Here is a 10708-nt window from a genome sequence, read left to right as displayed (position 1 = left end):
CATTCCAGAAAATGCTGCGTTTATTTTTTCCATCAGTATAGATCCCCCCAGTCTTAATGTCAGGTGTTTGATCTGTTCTAGGCAGTGCCTTCTGACGTATTCAGTTATTTGTAATGTGGTAGCCAATCAAATATCAGCGTCCTGGCAGGAAGACATATTGGTACCGTGCGCCGCTTGTGGATTGTGGGAATTGTAGTTTAGAAATGATCTACTCGTAGCAATGAATATGTGAGACACTTGCTTAAAAAACTACATATCCCACCAACCCACGGAGATTGGTTGTGTTGTTGGGACGTCCTCCTCGATTCTTTCCCGCGCTGTTTTGTAAGTGTGCAGCTGTCACCGAAAGCGGAGAAGCGCGTTGTGGGGTTGTAATATTTTTAACGAGAGAGCGATCCAGTTTTGCTTTCTAAAAGCCCCTTGCCACAAACCCGCGCCTGTGTTTTTTTTCTGAAATGCTCAAATTAGCTTCGGCCAGTGAATATGACCCTGCCTCTCTCCCGGATTTGTTACCGCTGTACTACAGGCGCCTGTTCCCGTTCTCGCAGTACTACCGCTGGCTTAGCTACGGAGGCGGTGAGTTTCAAAGCCTCGGAGGAAATGTGCGAAGTCTGTCTGCGTTGTTTTAACTATAACTAAACTTTTGAGTTTTTAGACGTCGGTACCGACGCCAGCAAATGATGCGCAGTTTTCCATTTGCCCCGTCTCGGTGAAGTGCATGCTGTTCAGGAGGCAGTAGAGCGCATGAAATCTTTTTTTTTTCTGAGTACTTAAGCCTCACATAGTCGAAAATCGATATACGTAATGGAATGTCATTTATTGTGTTTTTTTTCCTCTTTTCACCATAGAATAAACCTTTACTTGTTCCTTGGCAGCCTACGCATGCTGAGGCAGCTCCCTACTTGAACTATGTCATTTATTACACCTGTGTGCTCACTAGCTCATAGATTTAGGAGGAAATGTGTGAGACGTGCACTGGAGTATGTCTAGCACGTTTCACATGTGAGGGCAATGGAGCGATCAAGTTGGACACATGCTTTATCTGGGCAAGGTTTGCATGTAACATGTGGCCGAAGTTTTGAATATTAAGGCAAAGTTTGCAAAAGCAAATAGATAAAATTCCTGCCTCTCTCTCTCTCTTTCTTCCGTCAGTGGTGAAGAGCTGCTTCCAGAACCGGGAGTTCTCCTTCACCCTGAAGGATGACATCTACGTGCGCTACCAGTCCTTCAGCAGCCAGGGCGAGCTGGAGAAGGAGATTCAGAAGATCAACCCCTACAAGATCGACATTGGCGCCGTCTTCAGCCACAGGGTTGGTCTGTCTGTTTCATGGGATCCTGGGGTTCTGACTGCCTCACCCGGCTCCCTGTGGCTGGTAGACTTACAGCAACCTCATTTTCAGCAAGATCATCAGTCTTCCAGCCCAGGTCTGAGCTGGTGATGTTGCCCAGATTTCCAGTAGCCCTGCAGACCAGCCGCCTGAGGGGGCAGTCGGTCCGTTTGAGTCAGTCTTGTCAGTGAGTTTGCTCTTGTCCCACTTTCTCTCTGCAGCCGAACCAGCACAACACGGTGAAGTCTGGGACCTTCCAGGCGCTGGAGAAGGAGCTGGTGTTCGACATTGACATGACGGACTATGACGATGTCCGGAGGTGCTGCAGGTATCCTGGAGAGGGAAGCCCTGCGGAGCTGGTGGGGGGGGGGTTGGGTGTGGGGGCCTGCTGACATGTTGGAGCTGCAGTCTTCCACTGTCTCTGTTCCCCAGGGCATATACACCTCCATAAACCCTCCCAAAAGGTCAGCTCTTCCAGGCTGAGGTGTGTGACGTGTTGTAGGAATTGTCGATTTCCAGTGCAGATGCGAGAGAGGGACGAACCCCACTGGCTTCCAGGTCACTCTGCCCAGTCAGCTGGGCAGTTTTTGAATCACTCTGCGCTCCGGTCCCTAACTCTGCTGCAAATCAGGACCAGTCCTCTGGCTCTGCTGGGATTTATTCCCAGTCACTCGGGGCTCAGAACTCAGCTCCAGTCCCTAACTCTGCTGCACAACAAGACCAGTCCTCTGGCTCTGCTGGGATTTATTCCCAGTCTCTCAGGGCTCAGAGCTCAGCTCCAGTCCCTAACTCTACCACACAACAAGACCAGTCCTCTGGCTCTGCTGGGATTTATTCCCAGTCTCTCAGGGCTCAGAGCTCAGCTCCAGTCCCTAACTCTGCTGCACAACAAGACCAGTCCTCTGACGCAGCAGAGCTGTACACTGTCTGGATTTCGGAGGGTCATTTCTGTAACTCAGTTAGCACCGTTACACCTGCACACCTACCAGAGAGACTCTCTTCCGCTAATGTCAGCAGGACTGAGAAAACCAGAGAAAGGTTACACAAAAAAACTGGGCAGTTTCTGAATCCTTCTTGAGTTCAGGACAGATGGGACAGGAAATCCCTGATCCCTTTGTCCCGAAACCCCATGCTGGCTTGGGACAGGCGCCAGGTATTCACCACTTTCCACCAGACGTTGGCGTCCGTGTCTGCTCCCCCCGGGGTCAGAGAGCGGGCCTTTCGGTAAATTCCACACCTGAACGAGAGTAAAGGCTTCCTCTCCCTGTTCTCCTGCAGTGCTGCTGACATCTGCTCCAAGTGCTGGACCCTGATGACCATCGCGATTCAGATCCTGGACAGAGCTCTGAGAGGTAGGGCGGAAGAAGACAGGTGGTCCGGGTTTTATAGGCCTGTATAGTTCTAAACCCGCCGAAGAGCTGGAGAAGAGGTTAATGGTTGGTTGGTGGGGGGGGCGGGGGTATTGAAATAATTAGTTATTTAAATCCAGCAAATTAAGAGTAAGGATGGGTCAGGGTGGGGACATTGTAAAAATAGACCCCCAAAATCTGCAAAATGTTCTGAGCGTGGATTGTGATTGAAAGATGTAGTTTATCAATATATTGGCACATTGCCTTGGCTACTGCTGTAGTCTTTGTTGTGGAGGTAAGAAGGACAGAAATCCCACCCCTTGAGCACCACTGTAGGAGTCTGCCATTCACTCTTCCGAAGTGTAACCAGACGGGCCCTGGTTTCTCTCCCCAGAGGACTTTGGGTTCAAGCACTGTTTGTGGGTGTACTCGGGCAGGCGAGGGGTGCACTGCTGGGTGTGCGACGAGGCAGCCAGGAAGCTCTCGGCGACGGCCCGCTCAGCAGTGGCTGAGTACCTCAGTCTTGTGAAGGTGAGGTGGGCGGGGCAGAAGGCGGGGGGGTCGGGGGTCGGGGGTCGGAGGGGGGTGAACCAGGAGGATGACCTTGACTTCAGTCGTCAAGATCTTCCGGGGAGTGGACTTCCACCCTCAGCGCACTTCAGGATAAACACCGAGAGGTCAATCGGAAGAAATGGCGGATAAGAAACTCCTTACATTGACTAGAGGAGTTAAAATAATTCTAGTTCCTTCCATTCATGTGGAGCTTCTCATGGAAAAGTATCTCAGAGTACTTTTCGTATCGCAGGAGGCTCTTTATCCAGCACTGAAGGGCGCCTGCTGCTTCAGGTGGACTTGGCGGGGGGGTTGGGGAGACCAGACTGTACAGCTCAGACTGGAATTGAGCCAGGATACTGGGGTTGACACCCCTACTCTTGTAAACAGTGTACTAGGGTCTTTAGTAACCAAGTACCCAGGATCTCAGTTTAACATGTCACCTGAAGGACAATTCCTTCAGCTCTGTCCCTAGTCTCTCTACTGGGTGTTTGGTTTGGAGTTTCTGGGCCAGTGTGGAAGTGCGCCCCCTACTGGTGCACCAACGTCACTTATAGCAACAACCTAGTCTTCCTTGAAGACAACTTATGCAAATACAGGAAGAATATACATATTTAGGCTGAATTTGTTAATTCTATCAATATATGAACTATATTCCCTTCAATATTCTGTTGTGAGTAAAGGTGTGCTTCTCTCTGCTTTCTGACAGGGTGGTGAGGACACAATCAAAAAAGTGCAACTGCCTGATCTCATTCATCCCTTTGTCATGTAAGAAAAACTCCCTTTTCTTAAGACTGAGCCATTTTGGTGTGTGAATCTTGGACTTATGCTTTTTCCACATCCTGTTTGTGTGGTAGGGCAGGTTCTTCATCGAATAATTCCTTCGTTTTGATCATTGCATCTTCAAAAAGTACTTATTCAATTAGCAGTTGACACCCTCAGCAGACAAGTGTAACAAGAGTCATCTGATCATGAGGGTTACAATGTTAACTTGCTTGTGTTAATCGCTTGGCTTTAAAAAAGAATGAGAGTGTCTGACTCTGTCTTTTCTGCAGGGAATCGCTGAATGTGATCTCGCGCTACTTTGTGGACTATGCTGTGGTCAAACAAGACATCCTGGGCAGCAAAGAGTCTGTCGACAAAGTGCTGGCCCTTGTGCCAGAAGATATCCTTTCCAAAAACAGCTGCCTGTCTATTCCCCCTTTTCATAGATCAAAGATGTTGCTGCACTAGAATCAGTCCATTAAAGAACAACTGAATATATTCTGCACTGATACAAATGTATCAGTCTGAAGGGGGTGTCCTGCACTAACAGGCAGGAGGAACTGAGTCTCTTTAGTCTGAAGGGAGTGTCCTACACTAATATTCTGAATTAATGTCTTTAGACTTGAACAGAAGGTGAAACACTGAGTAGAGATCACAAGTGGACACCAAGGGGGAAGTCCATTTAAAACTGAGAAAAGGAGGCACATCTTTTCACAAAGGGTGGTGGGAGAGTGGAACAAGCCACCCAGCTATGCTATTGATGATGATGCCTTGGCTACCAAACAAGCTTGATGGGATGAGTGGCCTGCTGTTAATCTCCTCGCCTGTGACCGTTCTTGAGTTCTTGTTGAGTGAGCGTGTATCGCTTAGTTCCCAGAGCTTCAGGGTAGGTCCTTGACTTCCTACCCACATGTGAAGAAGGAGCTGAAGACTGACTTTCACAATGAAAAGAATCCCGTCAAGCGCTGGGATCGCCTGGTGTCTCACGTGGAGCGGGTGAGTGAGGAGATGGCAAAGCCACGACCGCTCCGTCCCTCTCCCAGCGCGTCTGTCCGTCTCTCTCTGTGCGTCTCCGGTGCCGTGGCTCGATCTCCTTGTCCGCAGAGTCGAGCTGCTGTGACATCCTTAAGGGATGAGCAACTCGATGGCTGAGGGACAGCTCTCGTGTTCCGGTCGCCTGTCCTCTCAATTGAATATAATCAGGCTCCTTCATTGGATGAGGAGCCATATCGCCTGTTTTTGACTTAACATGTGGTTCAGGCTCCGAAAGAACCTGGAACCCGGAAAGCAGCGCTCTTCTCTCCCAGGGCTGCAGGTCCACAGCCTAGCATGTTTCAAGGGGAGCCCCGGTCCTCTGCGACTGAGACTGTGTGTAATGAGGTCCGGTTACCAGTTAGCTGTTGCGGTTTTTGTGATTTCTCGACTCCTCCCGAGCAGCCGCAGGGGAAGAAGGGACAGCAGGCGGCCAGGGAGATCATGCTGCAGTACTGCTACCCGCGGCTCGACGTCAACGTCAGCAAGGGGGTTAACCACCTGCTGAAGAGCCCCTTCAGTGTCCACCCCAAAACAGGTGAGGACGGCCAAGCAGAGCCCTGCTGTGATCTCCTTTTTCTGTTTTTTTTTTATGCAACAGTTTATACATGCGTCTTCGGAAAGCTGCTTATTCCGTGAACTGGTTCCCGAATTCCCGGAGCACACGGGGCAAAGTGGGTCTACACCCTGGTGGGAATACCTCTCCACCGCAGGGCACTCGCGTGTACAAGCACTTTGTAAAATCAATGTTGATAAAAAAACAAAAAATATTTCCTCAAAATATAAGAACCCCTCCGAGTCTCTGTGCGACTGAACTGGACATTTCTACTGGTTTCCAGCAGGAGTGAGGTCTGGGGATTGTTCTGGCCAGGAAGGGTGATGGGAGACTGCTCCTCTAGCCCAACCCCACACACCGCCCCCTACTGGGAGGGTGTTTTTGTCATAGTCTTTGGGTCCTCATATTTTGGCCAGTGCAAATGTGAAAACGGTGCTCATCTCCCCTGGTGCTGGAGTTAACGTCCTTCGGGATCCGTAGGACAGGAGTGTGACTGGTTTCACCAGTTTTTAACAGGAGTGAGGTCTGAGGATTGTTCCGGCCAGAAAACGTGGAGGAAAACTGTCATCTCCTCAGTCCTACCCACAGATTGCCTCTTCATTTGACTGGGGAGTTCCTAATCATTTGGCCAGATTGTACATTATAATACCTGCAGTCTTTCACAGGATAACATTAACATATAGCAAGAAGTGTGCAAATTCCGGCCCACTGTATAATGATTGAGGGACGGCTGAAAGTCTATCGATGAGTGAACGTCTAGTGAATCGCGCAGGTGTCTGACCGCTTATTTCTCTTTTTCAAACAGGCCGCATATCGGTGCCCATTGACCCTCGAGAGGTGGACCAGTTTGATCCCTTTGCCGTCCCCACGATAAGGTGAGCGTCTCTTGACCAGGGGGGTGTGGGACGAGCCCCGAGTGGTCCGGGTGTCGCTGGTTCCGACCCGGGCTGTGTTACTCTGTGATACCGGGATGCAGCGTGGTTTCTGCTCACTGGCCACTCGAGGGTTTTGCGTTGACACATCGCTCACATGTTCCGGTATCTTTTCTCGGAAAGAAAATCAAAAGCGTTTAAATAAAGATATTAAAGTTGTGGTGCAGTAGTTAGCATTGCTGCCTTGCAGTGCTGGGGCCCTGGGTTCGATTGCAGACCTGGGATGCTGTCTGCCTGGAGTTTGTGTGTTCTTCCTGTATTTGTTTGGGTTTCTTCTAGTTGCTATAGTTTCCTCCCACAGTGCAAAGAGATGCTAGTAGGCCAATTGGCTTCTGGGAAAACTGGCTCTGGTGTGAGTGTGTGTGTGTCTGTATCTATGTGCTCTGTCATGGACTGCTGTCCTGTCCAGGGTGGACCTCTCTTTGAACCCATTGCTTACTGGGATAGAATCCAGCTCCCTCGTGACCCCAGTGGTTACGAAATTGATGGATGTTAAAGTTGTGTAATACACTAGTGAGGCTTCATTTCAGGTATTGAGCACATTTTTTCTATGTTATAGAAAATATTCAGGAAGGCTTTCACAAAGTCAGCCCAGCAGGTTTCTTAAATAATAACTGGATCACAAGAGGACACAAGTCCAAACTGCAGTGGCATGTCTTCACACAAAGGGTGCTGGGAGTGTGGAACAGGCTGCCCTGCCGTGCTGTTGAAGCCGATACCTTGGCTTCTATCAAGAAGAGAGCAAGATCCTCAGATCGCTTAGCTACTATTGACCAAACGAGCTGGGTGGGACGAGTGGCTCCTCTCATTTGTGGCTGTGTGCTCGCTGCCATAGTCACCCTTGGGCTCTTTTGCACAGCCTGATCTGCCAGGAGCTGGACCGGCCTCGTGCTGGAGAGGAAGAGGAGGAAGAGGCGAAGGACAAAGAGAATGAGAGTGCGCCAACAGAGAAGAGAAGAGTGCGAGGTGAGCGGGTTCGAGCCACCGTCCTGTGCACCAGATCCTCTTTCTCAGCTCTTCGCCCCGGAGCAGCGTTGCACCGGGGTGTAAGAAACTGAGCTCTTAGTGGGAGTTTTGAAATGCCTCAGTGTTAAACTGCAGTGTCTTCATCGGCACAGACTACAAAAAGACGAGCCTGGCCAAGTACGTGCGAGTGTTCGAGCAGTTTGTGGAGAAGATGGAGCGCGCTCGGAGAGGGGAGCTGCTGAAGAAGAGCGGTAAGGTTTCCGGGAAAGACCGGAAGCAGAATTCCGACTAGACTTGTTCTCCAATCTTGTGCGTCTCTGTCTGACCAGGTGTGTCTTGTCAGTTCTAAGTGTGGGGTGAGCTCCTGTGTTCTTCTGCCTGACAAAATTAGATGTCAGTCTTTAGATTTGCTCCCAGAGGGAGGAAGTAAGGAAGTCAGCATTGCTGCCTCACCGTTTGCATGTTCTCCCCTTGTTCACATGGGTTTCCTCCAGGTGCTCTGGTTTCCTCCCACGGTTTAAAGACTGTTACGTCCCAGTGTGTGTTCTGTGTGTGTTTTTTCTATGTTCCACACTGCTGACCCTTGATTGTTCTCCCTTCCCCATTGGCCAACCATCACACCACTGTTTCAGTATGATGTCATCATCAATCAGCCTCAGCCAATCAGAACTAATTTTATTCACTATATAACATGGAGGCTTTCAGGAAGAAAAGGCCTTTCGTTTGACTTCGGTCCCGTTTGGTTTTGGTTATCGCTTTGCTTCGCTTCTGGTTATTGTTTTGGCTTCATTTGTTGGTTTGTTTTGCTTTGTATGCGTGTGTGTTTTCGTATAGCTTCGGCTTTGTTGTTTTGTTGGTTTTTTTGTTAGTTTCTTTGTACTTTCGTTTGTTTGTGTGTTCATCCTTGTTTTGCCATTACCTTGCCCCAGTGTTACATGTTCAACTTTTGTGTTCTTTTTGTACCCTGCTCCTGTTTATTACTCTTGTTTTCCCTTATTTGTCTTCCTGGTTCACTTGTGTTTTTAGTACGGGTGAGTGCCGTTTGTCTTGTATGGTTTTGGGTAGTCAGTGCAGGTTAGCTAGGGGGTTGAAGACGCCGAAGACCATGTGTTTTCTTTTGTAGTCAGATTAGCTTTCCCTCACTGTCCTAGCCAGCTCCATTTTGTTTGTTATTTTCTTTCCTTTGGCACCACTCTAGTTCCTTACTCTTGTTATCACGCTTCCTAGTCCCTCACCAAAACCCCCCTGCTTCCAAAAGAATTATCCTAAATGTCACACCCCTTTTCCCCTAGGCACTTGGGGTCGTAACAACATGCTTGTAGGTTATTGATCTTCTGGGAAAATTGGCCCTGGCGTGAGTGTGTGTTTTAGTCCGCGTCCACCCTGCGATGGACTGGGTGTACCCCGCCTTGTGCTGTTGCTTGCTGGGATAGGCTTCGGCTCCCACCACGCCTCCGTTTTGGACGGGAAGGTTAGAAAATGGATGTGAAGAAGCAAGTAAGCCAAACTCATCCGGATCCTTCATGCTAGCTGGGATTTAATCCCTGTTTTTTATTTCCAGATCTCCAGAGAGACTTCTAAGTGTGTCTCCTGAAGCCAGCAACAGATGACACTTGCCGACACGCATAGGATACGAAAGGAATGCGGGATTGTGGGGTGACCCTGAGCCAGACCAAAACAACAATGTGAAGTACACCGCCCCTTCTGAAAACATCGCTGCACCACAAGCATGTTGGTCTGACCTCTGACCCACATTCTGGTCTTGGTTTGCACACCCAGAACTTGCAGGCTTTTCTCATTATTTCTGTTTTTTGGTTCATCTCCCTGCAAACATGTCACCAAGCACAGGATTGTGTAGAGGAATTGGAGGTTTAGATTTTGTCCAGACTTGAGTTTGGTTAGAAGAGAAGAACATTTCAGTTATATGTAGTGCTATACTAGAAACAGGGTCCTGTGCCATTATATCTCCCACTGACATCCTTCCCCATGACGATTTCAAATGCAGTTCTGGCTATCATGTTGAACTGGACCAGATAAACATTTTATCCTGGAGGGTGTGGAGGCTGAAAAGATCATAAATAAAATGTAAACTGTCTAAAATGTATGTAAATATGCAATGTCTATTATTTTTTGCAGTTAATATTTTCTCGATAGATTTACAATTGTAACATTGTTTTTGTAGTTCCTTGGTATTAATTATTTTTATATGTTCCATAATGTACTGGTAAATATAATGTATATGGTTTTCTAACTCATTGGATATATTTCTGGTGTAATTAAAATAAAGGCCTAGAGCCTGCCATTTTCATTAAGAGTCCCAGTTAAATCCCTCAAGTCCCAGAAAACTCATTTTCTAACCATTTTATATAATGCAGGATTGTGGTGGAGCAGGAGATAAGCAATTGGCGCAAGACAGGATACAACTGGACAGGACACACACACACATGCATACTAGGGCCGGTTTTACCAGAATCCAATGGACCTACCAGCATGTCCTTGGACTGTGGGAGGAGAGTCATGCGAGCATGGGGAGAGCATGCAAACTGCAAAGATGGCACCCCAGGAATTGAACCCAGGACTCCAGTGCTGTGAGGTGACAAAGTTAACCACTGTGCCACCATGCCACTGCCCTGGGTTGGACTGATGTCCTGTCCACAGTCTATCCTGGCTTGTGCCTCTTGCTTGCTAGGATAGGCTCCAGCTTTGCCACAACCCTGAATTGGATAAAGCAGATTATTTACTGGAAGGAAACTTTACCTAAGCCCAATTGAACAATACTGGAAACCTTCTTGAGCAGTCCTACTCCCACCATCATCATGAATCCTTTTCTATACCAAACAAAGGCTAAATGACACCTATGTGACGCTCACCCTTCACCAATGACCTCATTAGTTCACCACATGTGAATCGATGTACCGGCTCAAGGCCCAAACGCCCTCTAGCTAAAACTAATATGGTCACTTCTGTTGGGCTGCACTGTGTCAGATTGTGTTCTGACTTGTTGACATTTCAGCGTACATAACGTTGCGCAGAACGTAACCCTTTACAGATGTGGGGAAGTGCCTGTACGTTTTAGGGGAAAAAAAATAGAAATTGGAGAATAATGCTTTGAACCCAACACTTTTCGATTTGAAGCACAGAGCACTTGTAAGCAGGTGCTGGCTGGTGCTCAATGATATTTGATGGGTGTGGTTACATTACATTGAGCATCACAAGGCACCATCTGCA

General features: G+C 48.4%; 1 protein-coding gene across 1 annotated transcript; it reads left to right on the top strand.

The window, feature by feature from the left end:
- Window positions 1-299: 299 nt before the first annotated feature.
- Window positions 300-9788, top strand: prim1 (DNA primase subunit 1). The gene is made up of 13 exons (XM_069187276.1): window positions 300-576; window positions 1153-1310; window positions 1550-1656; window positions 2607-2680; window positions 3072-3208; window positions 3939-3997; window positions 4285-4396; window positions 4907-4990; window positions 5432-5564; window positions 6388-6457; window positions 7374-7480; window positions 7633-7731; window positions 9042-9788. Exons 1-13 carry the CDS (start codon window positions 456-458, stop codon window positions 9059-9061), a joined length of 1281 nt encoding a protein of 426 aa, XP_069043377.1. The 5' UTR covers window positions 300-455; the 3' UTR covers window positions 9062-9788.
- Window positions 9789-10708: the final 920 nt, after the last annotated feature.

This window comes from Lepisosteus oculatus, chromosome 1 (genome assembly GCF_040954835.1).
Source record: "Lepisosteus oculatus isolate fLepOcu1 chromosome 1, fLepOcu1.hap2, whole genome shotgun sequence".
Taxonomy (NCBI): domain Eukaryota; kingdom Metazoa; phylum Chordata; class Actinopteri; order Semionotiformes; family Lepisosteidae; genus Lepisosteus; species Lepisosteus oculatus.
Note: the sequence above shows the minus strand (reverse complement) of the source record. Positions and strands in the feature narration are given on the sequence as shown.